This window comes from Amphiprion ocellaris, chromosome 2 (assembly GCF_022539595.1).
Source record: "Amphiprion ocellaris isolate individual 3 ecotype Okinawa chromosome 2, ASM2253959v1, whole genome shotgun sequence".
In the NCBI taxonomy this organism is placed as follows: Eukaryota; Metazoa; Chordata; class Actinopteri; family Pomacentridae; genus Amphiprion; species Amphiprion ocellaris.
The window spans coordinates 1,763,034-1,779,498 of NC_072767.1; the positions used below are offsets into that span (position 1 = coordinate 1,763,034).

A 16,465-nucleotide genomic window follows, 5' to 3' on the forward strand; every position below is an offset into this window, starting at 1 on the left:
CACTCTACTTGTGCTGCTGATGGTGAATCACTGCATGCTCTCAGTGACATCAGCTTTGTGCTAAGAGACTGACAAGATAAATATGAAGTGGCAATAAATGTGACGTGTCCGGCTTTAATGGCGGAAGAGTGTGATAATTGAAGTGTCTTCATTTAATGATTTATGAAAATGTGTTATCACATTCCTGTAATTAAACGTAGAGCACACTTGATGCAGGATGAGAAGTTCCCCAGCTCGATATGTGGATAGTAACGGTCACATGTGGAACTCTGCTGCTTCTGCTTGCAGTTGACAGGCTGTAGCTGCAACAAGGAAGCCTTTCATAGACAAACATCTCCATTAGGTTTGCTTCCTTCTCTTTTAATTCACTTTTGAAGTCACAGGAAATGTCATTTCACTTGGTTTATCCAGCATAGGAGAGCTTATGGAACTAAGTAGGTCACTCATCCTTGCTAGAGGAAAAAAAGGAGGTCGTCTGATGTGAAGGAGTTTTATTTTAGGCTGCTTTCTAGAGGACTCCATTTATCAATGCCGTCCCTTCTTCTGGCAGACTCGCTGACTGAGTTCACCTTTGTCTGATCAAAGTTTCGCTGTGTTGCCATGAAGTGATATTTAGTATTAGCTTAAATTTTCTGGAGAACTTCGGCTCACAAAACTGATGTGTACAGTCAGTTCAGTTCAATTCAGAGTGTATATTCTGTAGGGGTTTACTGATTCTATCTGAACGGACACATCAAACAGCCCTTTCTGCACCTCTGCTGTTGTTTTGTGGCAGCAGTAGTCCCTCAGTCTGTTACAATGTTTTATTCATTCAAGAAGAAAAGTAATAGAGGTAGACATTAAAATAAAGGGAATAAAAAAACAGTTGACCCACGATCCAGGTCTCCTGCCTCAGAGTCCAAACTCATGCTTTGCAGTCCCTTATTTCAACTTTCTACATTTTTCCACACTCTTTAGCACTTCTTCCTGATTTTCCAGTTTGTTGTATTTATTGTTTTCCTTTATCTTTTTGGTCCTTCAGCCATTCTTCATGTTCTCCTCTTCTGTCTCTCACATTCATCACCTTATATTCACTTCCAAGCAGAAATACTTTCTCCTGCATGGATTCTCCTGCATCATTTTTTTTTTTTTTTTTGGGGGGGGGGGGGGGGGGGGGGGGGTGTCATTGTTTGTATCACACATCCACTTCCTTTTCTGTTATTTTGATGCACCTTAGGGATAGGCTGCTCTGTCCCCACTGTGATTCACACTGCAGATTCTCATTTCATGTTTCTTCCGTCAGTGCAAATGGGATGTTTGGCTTTATTTATGCTACACTCCATAGAGATTTTGCATCGACTATGACTAAATGTATTGAATGGCTGCTGCCGGATACAAAGCTGAGTGTAACTGAAAATGAAATAATTAGGAGAGTAAGTCGAACGCCTCTTTGCACTGCTACGTTTTCTTTTTCCTGTCCTCGGCTTGTCCTTGACTCTGAGTCACTGAAGGATTTCTCTTTTGTTGCTCGGTTATGAAATTCTGATAAAATTACTGTGATACATGTAATTAAATTGACCTGTTTGAGCTGGGACATCTGTGTTCTAAATTTCTGTGGTTAGTTTCATTTGATCAACGCTCAGAGTAGTTCTAAACATTTAACAAAAGTTCCGTCTTTGTGGTAGCGATTGAAATGCATGCTTATCTCATCTTTTAGACGTTTACAGTCTGTAATTTCTGCCGTGTTTGTGTGATTTTCTCGGCATCCATCCCATCTTGCTCCGATCAGGATGGTGGATGTAGGAGGTCAGAGGTCAGAGAGGAGGAAGTGGATACACTGCTTTGAGAACGTCACCTCCATCATGTTCTTGGTGGCGCTCAGCGAGTACGACCAGGTCCTGGTGGAGTCCGACAATGAGGTGAGACGGACGTGAATTTCTGACTGTTTACGCACAGTTTTGCCACTGTGTGTTCATAATGAGGTTTTAAGTTCACGGTGTGTTGTTAGAAAAGATTTGTTGGTTTGTGAGTAAATTATTTTGCTTACAGAAAACTTGAATTTTAAATGAAATTACTTAACCCTCGTGTTGACCTGCGGGCCAAAATTGAGCCGTTTTAAAGTCTGAAAATGTGGAAATAAAATATATTTCCACAGTGAAACTTCTGATGTCCACATTTTCAACATTTTTGGGAAATCTTTGAATGTTTTCTGGTGGAAAAAAAAGAAATGTTAAAAATGTTTCTTAAGAACATTCACAAAAAATCTACCAAAATCCAGTGAATTTCACTGGATTTTGGTTGATTTTTATGTGAATGTTCTTAAGAAAATATTAGAAGTTTTACTGATATATATGGAATCACTTTAGATATTTTTAGGATTTTTTTCTGGAAGATTTGTACTCATTTTTTGGAAAATATTTTCTTGTCTAATTTGGGGAATTTTTAAAAAAAATAAAACTTTTAAGGGAAACTTTTAAGGAATTATTGGAATTTTCTTCCTGAAGGTTTTGCAAATTTTCACAACTTTGGGTAATTTTTTTGCTGAATTTTTGGATTTTTTTCAGACAAGGAAACAATATTTTTTTAGTGCCCATAAATGAGGACAACAGGAGGGTTAAAGGTGTAGTATCAGATTGTAATTCAAAATTGTAAATTGTTGTTAGTTTGTGCTGGAAAAACATCTTCGTAGGTGCATTTTACTTTCATTTGCAACTAAAATTAGATGAATGCAAAACTCTAAAATGCATTTAAGAGGTTTCATCTTTTTTCAGTCTAAAACAACAGTGGAGATGCTGTGATCACTGCATTGATCCAGTAACAACATTTTCATCTTATTCAGTGACCTGCAACATCTGTGGATTGTCACACTGCAGCTTCCTCATCAGTTAAAATTTCCTCCTCCACTCAGACTTCATTTTGTTCTGTAGATTATTCCGATTAACTGCACTGAAGTTATTCAGAAGCTCCGCCTTACATTCACCAGTGTTACGCCTCTTTCAATAATGCCTCATGACATTGCTGGTTTTGAGAGGAATATATTTATGATCTAAACTCATGATGTCAACATTTATCTTTGCCATTCCCTTCAGAAGGAATGGAGGTGCTCCATTTGACTCTAATGTCAGTGCTAATGTTAATGCTAGATGAGTAGGACGGCCAGAGAGAGAAGTGATAACCTCAACTGGATTTACTGAAAAGGGTACGTCTGTTGTGTTGCTGCAGAGCCGATGGACAACTGTAACCATGGTAACTGTACACAAAGATGGTGACATCGGTAACTTCATAATGCTTAGATAATATAAATATTCCAAATAAAAAATGAGACTAAAATATTTGTAGTGATTGCTGACTAAAACTAATAACTAAAATTTGACCGAAACACCTTCTCACCAGAACGCCAAAACTACATTAATATCGGGAGTAAAAAAAACTTTTTTGCATTTAGAGCTTTATTATACAGGTTTTCATTCTATTGGTACTGTTTGAACAAATTGAAACTGTCCAAAGTTTAAATAGTTACATAAATATTGCATAAATACAGTTTCTGATAGAAATAATGAAAAAACCTTGTGCGCTTTTTGTATAAATTCAACTATTTTGCCTCCAAATGTGTCCTTCTAACCCAGTGGTTCTCAGATTTTTTTTCTGCCAGACCCCCCTTCTGAGGACAAAAAACTTTGCCAAGTATGGACTTGGACAACAGCCAGCGCAGTTTGTGCGCTGCGAAAAACAGGCCGACGTTAAAACAGTAGTTCAGCTAATTAGTTCCGCGTAGACGGACTTTTCCTCCCAGTTGCTCGCACCCCCCGTCATGCCTTCCACTATTTCAGAAGCAGAAGCTGTTCTAACCCATTACTAAAGAAAAACGCATCATTTGATCAATTTCCATTGTGCTGTTTTTAATCTACTCCATGGGCGGGAAAGTAAGGCCGGTATTATGTTTTCTGAATATGCGTGTCTACAAGGGGTCGCTGGGGTTTGCTAGACATAAATTTGATATTCTTAGTTAGTTGTTTATTTCATTCATTGAAAAAAGAAAAAAAATATTCAATAGAATATGAAAAACAAAAGTTTCCAACTTCTGGATGAAAGGGAGCAGAAAGAAGAGTAAATTCATGTAATTTGCCCCTTTTATAACAAACAATCAGTTTACAATGAGCATTAAAAACAAACAAACAAAATGACTCTAATATCTGAGAGGCCTGCACTGCCACTGCCAGAACAAACTCTATGATACTGTCACAAATAACATGCCAAGTTAGCAGCTAGCTTGTGCTAACAGTCGACTATCATGTTCTCTCTGCCTGTAGAAGTTTTTATTGGATTATAGATGATCAGTTAGTAGTTCGTTCTGCCCCACGTACACTAAAGAATACTGATTATTGCCAGCTGTCTCTCTGAACTGAATGCAGCTCTTCATTCTGTTTGCTGCAGAGGTATTTTGTCCATGTCGTTGGCCTTGGCTCCTCTGAGTGTTCAGATGGAATTATCGCTAATAAAGCTAATGTGATCAGCCCCTGCATGCCCTCTGCTTCTGTCCGACAACAAACCCTTTCTCTGACCTGGTCATATGACGACTGGGTTTCATAAACCAGAGCCAGCCTCACTACCTCTGGTGAACAGAGTCATGGTCAAGAGTTTATTCTAGGATCCACGTTTGTCCTCTCTGGCAGCAGTTTTACTTTTAGTGGACACACACACACACACACACACACACACACACACACACACACAGTTAATGCTCAGGTGTTCATTTTCATTTCATTTAAAAAGAGCATAAAAACTCTGACCTCCAGACTGAAAAACAGTTTTTATCCCAGAGTTGTCCATTCATCTCCCCCCTACACACACAACAGACTCACTATGTGCAATAAAGACCTGAGTCTTACACTGGACTGCACTTTATCACCCATCCTACTGCTCATGTGCACTAACTCTGTTTACATATTTATATATTTCAGGATAATTTTTTTTTTTATTTATTTTTTATCTATAGCTGGGAGTCACCAATCGTAATTTCACTGTGTGGAAACACAATGACAATAAATATTCTTGATTCTTATTTATTTTGAACATGTAATTTAATAACATTCAACGAATGATTCACAAAAACAACTAAAATAGTCCATCATGCTTCTCATATAAGGAGAATGAGAGGAAAACAAAAACTTCAACACTTTCGAAAGGGAGTGGGAAGAAGTTAAAACTTATTTTATCCCACCCCTAAATTCATTCACCCGTTTCAGTCAGTTCCATGAAAAATATTCAGTGAAAAACAAATTCAGGTGTGGTGCCTCATTGAACAGACAACAGCATGTTTTCATTTTTGTAGGTTGCTTTCCCTGCTTGTAATGTGCAAATGTCAGCAGTTAGATCAAAAGAGCCAGCTGGTTTCTCAGCTAAGACGTACCCTAACTAACCCGAACAGATTATCCTGTTGTGATGACAGGATCAGGACTGAGACTTTGACCGTTGAGGCCAAGCAGAGCTTGACGGGATTGTTTTCAAACATCTCTGATTTCATCGGGTCAAGTCTGGCCGGGATCACGTTATCACTGACTAAGACCAAGCTGTGGGAGCGAAGCTGGCGAGGAGTTCAGACCAGAAAGAGGAAGAAGACATTTGATCGCAGCTTTTAGCCTTAATTAGTTTAGATGAGAAAGAGTGTTTGGATACTCGTACTGCCAGGAAAGGATTTTGTGTGTCCCAGCGCAGACACTGTAATAATAAAAGCCTCATCTGTGGCAGCAAGAGTGTAAGAAAACACAAAATATTTGTAAAATAATGATGTTTTTAGCATATATTTTAAATACAGCAAAATTTAGTAATTTTACTGTGATGTTTATGCAAGAGCAAATTACTAAATTAAAAATGGAAAATACAGATTTTAGAGGTAAATATTGTTTACAGTTTTGTCCAGGTTTTATTTTACAGTCAAGCTGTAAATAATTACATTTTTTCTTGTCATTTTACGAGACATTATTTGTAATTTAACAAAGCAAATCTGTAAAATACCAGTTCAAAATTTAATTTTTCAGTCTTTAATATACATCTTTTGTCTTTCACATAATGACAGATATCTTTAAAGGAATGTTTTTGTGTATTTAAATACAGTAAAATAATTGTAATTTTGCAAAATACTGGTTTTGAATGTGGATATTGTTTACAGTTTAGGCCTTTGGACGGTTAACATGTAAATTAAATTTTTTGGGGGTAATTTTACTAAATTATCCTCTGTATTTTAACAAAAATTGGGAAAGTCCATAAAAAAACTATAAATTCTTGCAAAAAATGTAAATTAAATGGTGGAAAAGTTCATTTTTTTTCACAATTTAGTATAAATACCAGGTTGTTCTACTACATGAGGCTGGATTTTGCAGTAAAACAAGCAGCTTTTCTGTCCATTCTGACCCAGAATCATCAGATAAAGGCTCATTTTGCACCACAGACACTGAGGAAGGCGTATGACCTGCAAAGCAGTATGTCTAATTTAATGTATGAAACAGTGTGTACTCTGTGAGTGCAGCTGTAATATGCGGGAAACAGACATACTATGTGTTTTGTCTGCCCAAGTTTAGTCAATGGCTGCCCCTTTTTTAAAGTTTCCTACAGTTTTGAGGAGTAGATCTGATATTTGGAGCATGTCCGGATCAACTGACAGAACAGGAGAGGTTTAATGTCCTTCATGTGGTTGTTTTTGTTCCCCAACTGTTTGTCTTCTTTTCCTTTTGTACTTCGCCCTGCCATGATGCCATCCAGCTTCATGCCAAACATTTAATTTCATCCAAATGGCTGCAATTTATTTGATAAAGGTATAAATTGTCACCTTCCGCCATTATAAATAAAGCATTGAGGTGCTCCAGAGATGCTTCGTTCTGCAGATCATGTTCTCCAGATGTAAACAAACAGGTTTATTTAGTACAAAAATTCTAAAACAATTGCACTATTATTTTTTTCCTGCGTATCATTAACCCTAATCCAGCTGCTGCTATAGAAAAGCAATGTTTTGTATCAGAAAAAAAAACACTTTAACTGGTCATTTATTAAGGTTATCCACCATACAAGTGAAAGCAACAGTGAAAACATACATGTTAAGCTGTTTTTATATGACTCTAGAAATCGTAAAACCCCCGTTTAATTATTGCAAACAGTGTTGAGTGAATTTGAGTGTAATTTGGAAAGTTTTCTGTCCTAAATGCATCCTAACTTGTGTTTCCTTGCTTGATAGAACCGTATGGAGGAGAGTAAAGCTCTGTTCAGGACCATCATCACATATCCCTGGTTCCAAAACTCCTCCGTCATCCTGTTCCTCAACAAGAAGGACCTGCTGGAGGAGAAGATCATGTATTCTCACCTGGTTGACTACTTTCCAGAGTTTGACGGTAATTTTAGGACTTTTCTCCTCAAACTTTATATTGTGTGCTAATGGAGTGGAATTTTAACAGCTGCTTTAACGTTTCAACAATCATTCATCAATAGAATCTTATTATTTCAACAGTGACAGTAACTGTGAAGCAAAAGTGTCAGTATTTATTTTTTTTACTTTTTAGGCGTGTAACACTGTCTTGAAGTGTATTTTTTTATTATAGAGTGACACCTTATGGTTATAATGCTTCACTGCAATACAAGCTGAACAATTAAGTGATGTGCCTATCACAATTATATGTTGAATATTTTTTTGTGTGTTCAGGTGTTAGAGAAGTTATAGAAAAGCGCTGCAGTAAATTGCGCTGAGCATTTTAACACAATGAGGAATCCTGGAATTAAATCATGATACAATTAATTGAATGAGCTTGAGTTAATCCTCCATACAAAGCTCTGTCTGGCACTTTTTTTAATTGCTCCTGTCTGATTTTTACTCACTCTGAGCTCATTTTTCACTGCAGTATGAAGTCCAGCACCTCTATGGACACAGTTTAACAAAGATGTAATGCTATTAATCATAAAACATGAACGTAATTAGGATTTATTTGATTATTTAATTTACAAAAATTAGAAAAAAATAAACGTGAACATTTTTGCAAGTTCCCACGGGTGTTACAACAGTGGAAACAAATGGTAACTCTAGAAACTATATTTATTTTATTCCTAATATGTTTGATTTGTTTTCATCCCGTAACACGTCCTGCAGTTCAGCCCAGTTCAGCCAAAAATCCTTGAATTTTTGTTGTGAAATTGTTCATCATAGCTGAGTTGCTAAATGCTTTTTAACTGCATAGAAAAGTGCACGATTTTTAGTTTTTAACAGAATCTTGTTAGTGCAAAGTATTAATTTTCAGCATATTTTTAACTAAGATGTGATTTTAGTTAAATATTCTGATTTTAAAGCTTGGATTTAGTTTTGTTTTTCTTCTAACAAATCTTAAAGTCACACACGATTGGTTCAGTTCAGTTTGGTTTCTGTTTCTAGTATGTGGTGTACTTTAGATGTGTGTGTGTGTGTTTTTAAAAGAAAATACGATGCCTTTCAAACCCTCCAGGGAGTCTTTTTTTGGCTTTGGAGGGTAAAAATAAAGCGGTCCGTCCTTTTCCCAGGTCCCCAGAGGGACGCCCAGGCAGGTCGGGAGTTCATCTTGAAGATGTTTGTGGACTTGAACCCAGACAGTGACAAGATAATCTACTCCCATTTCACGTGCGCCACAGACACGGAGAACATCCGCTTCGTCTTCGCCGCCGTCAAAGACACCATCCTGCAGCTCAACCTCAAAGAGTACAACCTGGTGTGAAGGAGAAAGAGGAAGCGACGGGGAGAGAACGCAAGCAAAGACACCTGCAGCCCCGAACACACAAACACACACGATGCAGAGCGTCCAAATCTGCATGAAACACGAGCATCGCTTCATACTTTAACTCACCGACACTCTCCACCTCCTGCCACCTTCTGTCCACTCCAGCTGTTGGTTTGCCCGACTTTTCAAACGATCTGTTGTGTGGTTTCAGTAATCGCTCCCGTGCACAGTCACACATCCAGATCTTCTGGTCCTCTTCTGCTTTCTTTACATTATCACTCGTGCTTGTGTGTTGGAGGTGGGACGAGTTCCTTCTGTGGGTTAGACGAAGCTTTTACAGACAAAGGGCTCTCTCCCGTTCTTATTTAACCCATGCATGCTTTCCACTACAGCATGAGGGCCAGAGGCTGCAGACTCTGCTCCTCTGCAAAGGGTAACTAATCACGACGATGGGAACGTATAATCAGCCAATGCTTGGGTGCAGTCAGTGAGGTACTTGGTTCCCCTTGGTCTTGTTTTTTTTTTTTTGTGTGTGTGTGTGTTAATCCTTCCCCAAATCAGAGCGTGGAAGCTCTGCTGAATGTAAATACAGTTTTCATGCTGCTCACACTGAGTGAGGGCTACACAGAGACATTCTCTGTCGGTATTTTCATCTACTTCTTTGGTTCTATTGTTACTGCTAACGTTCGCTAATTAAACTCAAACTCGTCTTCACACACTGAAGCTAAAAAACTTTACATCAGCTCCTCCATTTGCCAAATTAAACCCAGCCGTGTTTATTCTGTAAATACAATTCTGTTGCCAGTATCATCAGTTATGTACGAAAACATATTAGGGAATCAGTGTTGCCAAAATTGAGTTTTCTCTCCTGCTGGATCTTTCAGATGTTGACGGCACAGCAACTCACTTTGTGTGGCATTTCTTTATGTCCAATCACACATGTAACAGTACTGTGATTATTTTTGTTGTTGTTGTTTCCTTCGATGGTGAGAATAATTAGCTTTCCTGTGCACGGTGTGTGAATGACGACACCAGATCAGTCCAGTGCAATAGTCAGTCGTAGATGAAGTTAGTTAGTTTCAGTCACAAGTTGGTCACCAGATCATCCAAACGGCTTCTTCTCCGCCTTTTCTTTCTCATTCGGCCGACACAGATAGCCAGAGAGTTAAATAGTTTGGGGGTTTTTTGTACGTCTAATTGATCAATCAGATCTGCGTGTTGTTGACAGTAAAATGAGACTTCCTCCCTCTTTTCAGCTCCATGTTTTTCCAACCTCGGAGATGGGAGGAGATTTTCTACTACTGTAAGATATCAAAACTATTTTATGGACAAGTGTTCTATCTTTCTAATGATACTTCATGTATTAGTTGTTGCAGTTCTGTTTTTGACAGTTGGAGGGGAAAAGAAAAAAACCACAAAGTTTTCCATGTCAGGTTTGTGCTTTATGCAAATAGGAAAAATGACAAATAGATTTGGTTGCAGGATGCTTGCTTTTTTTTCATGTAATTTTTTAGGATATGCGTTGGCTCTTGGTACCAATCCCATATCGATCGTGCGTCTCGCCTGAATAGTTGTTTGAATATTCCATTAAAAGCTGAGAGTCAGTAGAAAGTTGGCTATTTTTTTTGTCCTCACAGCGTAATTCAGGTAAGTTTTCATAACTTTCTCATCACAAGGGCTACTCCTAGCAGCTTTGGTAGAAGATGAAAGGACTCTATGGATGGCATAGAGGCAAAAGGTGCAATGATGAATGAATGAATAGGGTCTGGGGGGGTGAATATGAGTGTGTTGACATCCTGTTGAGGGTTGCAGGTTTCAGCGATGTGTTTTTGGGGGGAATGCAGCAGTCCACAGAGGCCTACACGACATTCCTAAAGGAAGAAAGTTTGGCTCTTTGTTGGCCATCTTTTTGCCTTTAGAGGAGGAGAATAGCTCATTTTTAAAGAAGTGGGGTTTTCCTGAGGTGCAGTAGCACATCTTTAGTGTCCCGGCCGTCGCACCTTAACCGCCCTGTCGCTCCTCTTTACCGACTGTGCTGATCTTGTTATGTTTTCACTTTGTGCTTATGCATATTTTCCTCTACATGAGTCCATGGTCGGCTGTGTTGGGAGTGCTGGGACATTTTGACCTTCATTGAAAGATAAACCATCAAAGAAAATTACTGCACTCTTTCTCTGTATTTGAAGTTGTTTGCCAAATGGTGTAAACGGCAAATGTTCTGGTGATTTTAGTTTCTTTCTAGAGTAAAACCTTATAATCTGCTGTTTCAGTGGAATCTACTTGCCCTGTGTTTCACTTGGCCTTGATTTTAGTTGCAGTTACCCCATGAAAGTAATTTTCACACGCATTCTGAGACATTTCGTGAAAGACAGACGTATATTCATGCTAAGTGCCACATTTTTTATGAGTTGAAATGACATTGAAGAGCTCTAACTTGGAGAAGTTGCGTTGCTTCTGGCTGCGATCTTGTTTTTTCCAACGTTTATTCGTAAACGGTTCATCTTTTGGTGCTTCAGCCGACGTTTAAAGGCCTTGTTTTTCTCGACTGCAATGCTTTTCACACTAATTTTGTGAATTTTGATTATGGATGAATGCACTAATTGACCGACTTGTTTTCTGCTTCTCAGCTCAGATATCACGGTGATCTTTTCCCTGATCTGTAACTGAATTCATGCTCGTGTAGATGAGTTCTAAAACTAAAACGAAGGCGGCCTGGCGTCAGAACGGCGGTGTAGACCTTAGAAATTTGTTGCATTGGTCGATTTTTGCGCCTTGTCAAAGCCGACAGAAAGTCACGTGGCTGCACTTCCAGATGGTCAGTTACTTAAAATCCTTTATCCCAGTGACTTCTAGAGAAAGTTTGTACGACAATCCTGTACAAAACACTGTGCCAAGCAGAATCAATCAACAGAGACGACATTAAAAATTCTCAAAATTCATTGACACGTCACGGTTTTCCAAATGAAGCCCGTTAAGCCTCAGTATTAACGTCTTCACGGAAACACTTGCTAAGTGAAGGTACTGACATCGTGTTCTGGTGGCGAGTGGACGAATGAATGAGTGAACATGCCGCGTGTTCTTCTGCTCTCGCTCTTCTTTTTTCCCTGCTTCATTTGATCGGATTGTGTGTTCTTTCCCTGGGTTGAAGGCACTGAAGCTGCAGCACTGCGATGGGGCCTGCGTTCATGCAACTGTTCATGCAACTGTTCATGCAACTGTTCATGCAACTGTTCATGCAACTGTTCATGCAACTGTTCATGCAACTGTTCATGCAACTGTTCATGCAACTGTTCATGCAACTGTTCATGCAACTGTTCATGCAACTGTTCATGCAACTTTAGACGTCCGTTGAAGCATCGGTACTCTGAGCTGTGTGTGTGTATGTGTGTGTACACTTTTGAAGGTTTTTCGCTTAAGCTTGAGATCCATTCTGGTTCGACGGATGGACAAAGTGATATTAAACGCTATCTTTGCATCTTGTTTTATTTTGTAAAGGTTGACACACCTTAACACATGTATTTAGGACCACTTAAGATGACAGATTTTTTTTTTTAAACAGTTGAAATAAACTTTGTGTAGTGGTGTACAAATTGAAAGTAATGTATTTTTGTTTGATTTTCTTTCTTTTTTTTTTTTTTAAGTATACCAAATGTAAATTCTGTACAATGAGTGTGCCAATCCCCTTTCTTTGTAAAGCCCGACTCTTTAACAAGTGCCAATGTTGTGAAAAATCAAGAGGGCCTGTGAATTTCATGGTCCGGTTTTTAAAAACAAAAACACTAAGTATGTGATTAATTAACAAGAAAAAAAGGACAATTTTATTCTATATTTAAGATTAATGATGAACTGCTGTTTTTAAGATAAATGTCATTTTAATTGCATGTGTTTGTCAGGTTGGGGAGGGAGTGGGTGGGTGAGATACTCTATTCATGCAACACCCTGGAGAAAAGGGTCCTAATGGTTATTGATTTACAGTATTTTAGCCATATTTCTCTTTTTGTATGTTTCATTTCAACCACTGTTGCCTGAACCTCATTCAAACATGAAAATGATTTTTACATAGCCTTCTCCTTTAAATGTTTTAAATTGGAATAAAATATGTTCCTATACTCTCTTCTCGCTTCCTTGTACGTTTTCCTGCAAATCATCTTCCTACATGCTGTAATTAAAGCTGAAACACTTTTAAAACTTCTGTATATTACCCATTTTTCTCATCCCGCCATTCCTGATTCATTTCCCAGCAGCTGCTTGAAAAATATCCACACACACTGCACACTTGTAGCTTTAACCCTCATGTCGGCCTGTGTGGGTCAGATTGACTGTTTTAAAGTTTGAAAATGTGGGAAAAAAAATATATTTTCACAGCGAAACTTCTGATGTCCACATTTTTGGGAAATCTTTGAACATTTTTTGGTGGAAAAAAAATGTATAAAATGTTTCTTAAGAACATTCACAAAAAAATAAACCAAAATCCAGCAAATTTCGCTGGATTTTGGTTGATTTTTATGTGAATGTTCTTAAAGAAAATATTAGAAGTTTTACTGATATATATGGAATCACTTTAGATATTTTAGGATTTTTTTGGAAGATTTTTACTCATTTATAAAAAAATATTTACAAAAATTTTCTTGCCACATTTGGGGGATTTTTTTTTTTTTTAAAACAAAACTTTAGGGAAACTTTTAAGGAATTATTGGAATTTTCTTCCTGAAGGTTTTGCAAATTTTCAGAAATTTGGGGAATTTTTTTGCTGAATTTTTGGATTTTTTTCAGGCAAGGAAATGAGGACAACAGGAGGGTTAAAGGGACTAAAAATAAGCGCAGATATGATCCTGGCAGGGGTGATGAGAGGTCATCGCTTCACTTCCCTGCAGCAGCAAATGTTGTGACTGTCTGATGGTTTCCTCCTGATAAGTGAACGTGAGTCATTGCCGACATAAAACGCCGCTCGAGTATCAGGATGACGTTAACATTTAATGAGGAAGAGCTTCCACTGTGAAGCAGCGAGCATCACTCAAAACTGTAGGCTGTGAAGAGGACATCCTAGTAATGTGGCAAACACAACTACAACAAGAAAGTCGTGTATTTGGTCGTATTTTTAGGAGTTTAGTGGCAAAATAAATGAGTTTGTATGCTCAACATCTGTTGACTTTTGGACCGGGCCAACCGAGGACGTCTCCATAGCAACCTGCTGTGTTATCGCGCTCCCACCCTCGCGAACTGAGACACCGGAGGTCTGAGACGGAAGTAGATGGGCTACACTCATACACACACATCGGACTCATGAACTGAGGACTGAGCTAAACATTCACACACATGTCCATAACACCCATCCCCCCCCGCCTCCACAAGCTTCCCTCACTATACACAGGAGCCAGGAATCCGTGCAGTAATTTGCTGCACAGGAACCGACTAACTGTGCAGTGCTCCCCCCTCCACCTCCCCACATCCTGATCCTAACTATCCTTGTCTAACGTCATGCTTTGTCTGTTTGCGGGTTTGTTTTTTTAGGTTCCTTCTCAAATTGAATTTCCCAACATTGGAGGCTTCATTTGACACAATGAGCCTTTTTTTTCATTTACCCTCTGCAATCCCTACTCAGATCCCAACATGTCCTTTTTCTTTTTTTCCTCAAGAAAGGTGCGCACAGCACTGCAGCAGCAGGAGCTGTCATTGGCAGGGCAGCTCAAATGAAATTTCGTTGTATATGAAAGTGTGCAATGACCAATAAAGATTGATTGATTATAGTTAAGCATATATTACATAATACCTGTTTTTTTTAAGTTTAGATCTGAAACATTTTATTTAGAAATACCTTAAAATGTGGCTAAAGTACCTCAAAATAAGAGTTTTTTGTATTCTCTCAGAACTGCTATATTTAGCATATGTAGGCTACATAAATAAAATGTCAAACTTTTCTTTTTCTTAGCTTGTCAGAAAATTCCTAAGGTATGTGAGATGTCAGTATTTCTAAAATCATAGCTGAGACAAACATAATAAAGTACTCGAGTAAAATTTCATTGTACTGTTAACGGACTTTTGTGTCTACAAAAATATAAATACAGCATGCAAACAACCTCATTTTCTGATTCAGAGAAAAAGCTAAAGATCTCATTCCTATCGTTCTGTTTTTTTTTGTTGTTTTTTTTTAAAAAGAGGTCAGATCTAGCCAATTGTGTGCGATGTGTTTTTGATGACAAATTTTGGACCATTAAGGTAAACCACCCTGGCTTAAACAGGACCAGAACACAGACAATCCTTTTACCAGTGACTACAGAAGGCCACCTTAAAATGCAGCTTCATTTAGGTGATTTAATGCTACAGGTGACGAGAAAAAGCTGAGAAGAAGTTGCTGGGTGTCAGTTAATGTCCACAACTGCACCATTTATGGCCGATGAAATGGATGTATGACAACCACCATAGGAGGAAAGAAAAATGTAAAAAAAAAAAGATTGTATTCAACGTTACAAAAGTAACTCTGTGCAGAAAAATCAATTTAAAAAATGCATCTTAAAAGAGCATTTCCTATTTCAGTGACAGAAGTACTGGACAAATACTGACCAATCTGTCAAAAATGAATTCTGTTTAACCCTCCTGTTGTCTTCATTTACAGGCACCAAAAATATTGTTCCCTTGTCTGAAAAAAATCCAAAAATTCAGCAAAAAATTCCCCAAATTTATAAAAATTTGCAAAACCTTCAGGAAGAAAATCCCTTATAAGTTTCCCTTAAAAGTTTTATTTTTAAAAAAATCTCCAAATTTGGAAAGAAATAAAAATAATAAATAAATAAAAATTTTAAATAAAAATCTTCCAAAAAAAATCCTAAAAATATCTAAAGTGATTCCATATATATCAGTAAAACTTCTAATATTTTCTTTAAGAACATTCACATAACAATCAACCAAAATCCAGTGAATTTCGCTGGATTTTGGTTGATTTTTTCTGATTGTTCTTAAACAAACATTTTTTAACATTTGTTTTTTTCCACCAAAAAATGTTCAACGATTTTCCAAAAATGTTGAAAATGTATAAGTTTTCACTGTGAAAATAAATTTTTTCCACATTTTCAAACTTTAAAATGGGTCAATTTGACCCGCAGGACGACACGAGGGTTAAGAAGGTTATCCCTCATCGTTTGATTTCATTGGTATCCCAGATTCTTCTTCGTCTGCACTGCAGAAAACCTATCCAGGAATTAGTCTCATTCTTAAAGCCCGCATTCCAGATCTGGACCAGATACAGTACCTAAACTTTATTCTAAACCTGCAGTGATTAAAGCCTGTGGATTTACTTTCTATGCATAACGCAAGAACACAAAAAATACAGAAAGGCACATTCAACAACATTACATTTTTAAGAATTCTTCTGGAGTTTTTTTGTTTGAATGATGATCCTGACCTCTAAAATGTCCATCAACTTCACCGAGTACTTCAGGAATAGAGAGGGTCAACATTGAACAAGCAGCATCGACAACCTCATCAACTCTAACTCTACTGACGTGTGATTTCTAGTCGATGACGCCACACTAGAATTCTTTATCATTTCCAATAGACTTCTTTGTTTCATGACGTTCATTCAGTCGTAGAGATGCCGAGTGATGAAACAACAACCTCCTCATTTCCTGTACATTAACAAAAATTAATCAAATTTAATAAAACCTTACATGCTGTGTTTTTATTTTTGCTTGGTATATTTAAGACATATGGAGATTTTAACATCTAGAAATACACATTAACACACACCACTGTTCAATAGT

The 16,465-nt window shown here is 37.7% G+C and overlaps 1 protein-coding gene across 2 annotated transcripts in view; it reads left to right on the top strand.

Moving 5' to 3' along the window:
* LOC111564939 (guanine nucleotide-binding protein G(q) subunit alpha) overlaps positions 1–12,043 on the top strand; it is a 42,318-nt gene extending 30,275 nt beyond the window's left edge. For both annotated transcript variants that reach the window (XM_023264824.3, XM_055017422.1), the window contains 3 exons: positions 1,769–1,898; positions 7,208–7,361; positions 8,515–12,043. In XM_023264824.3, the coding sequence (XP_023120592.1) occupies positions 1,769–1,898; positions 7,208–7,361; positions 8,515–8,705 (475 nt within the window). In that variant the 3' untranslated portion in view covers positions 8,706–12,043. The remainder of the gene's footprint in view (positions 1–1,768; positions 1,899–7,207; positions 7,362–8,514) is intronic.
* Positions 12,044–16,465: the final 4,422 nt, after the last annotated feature.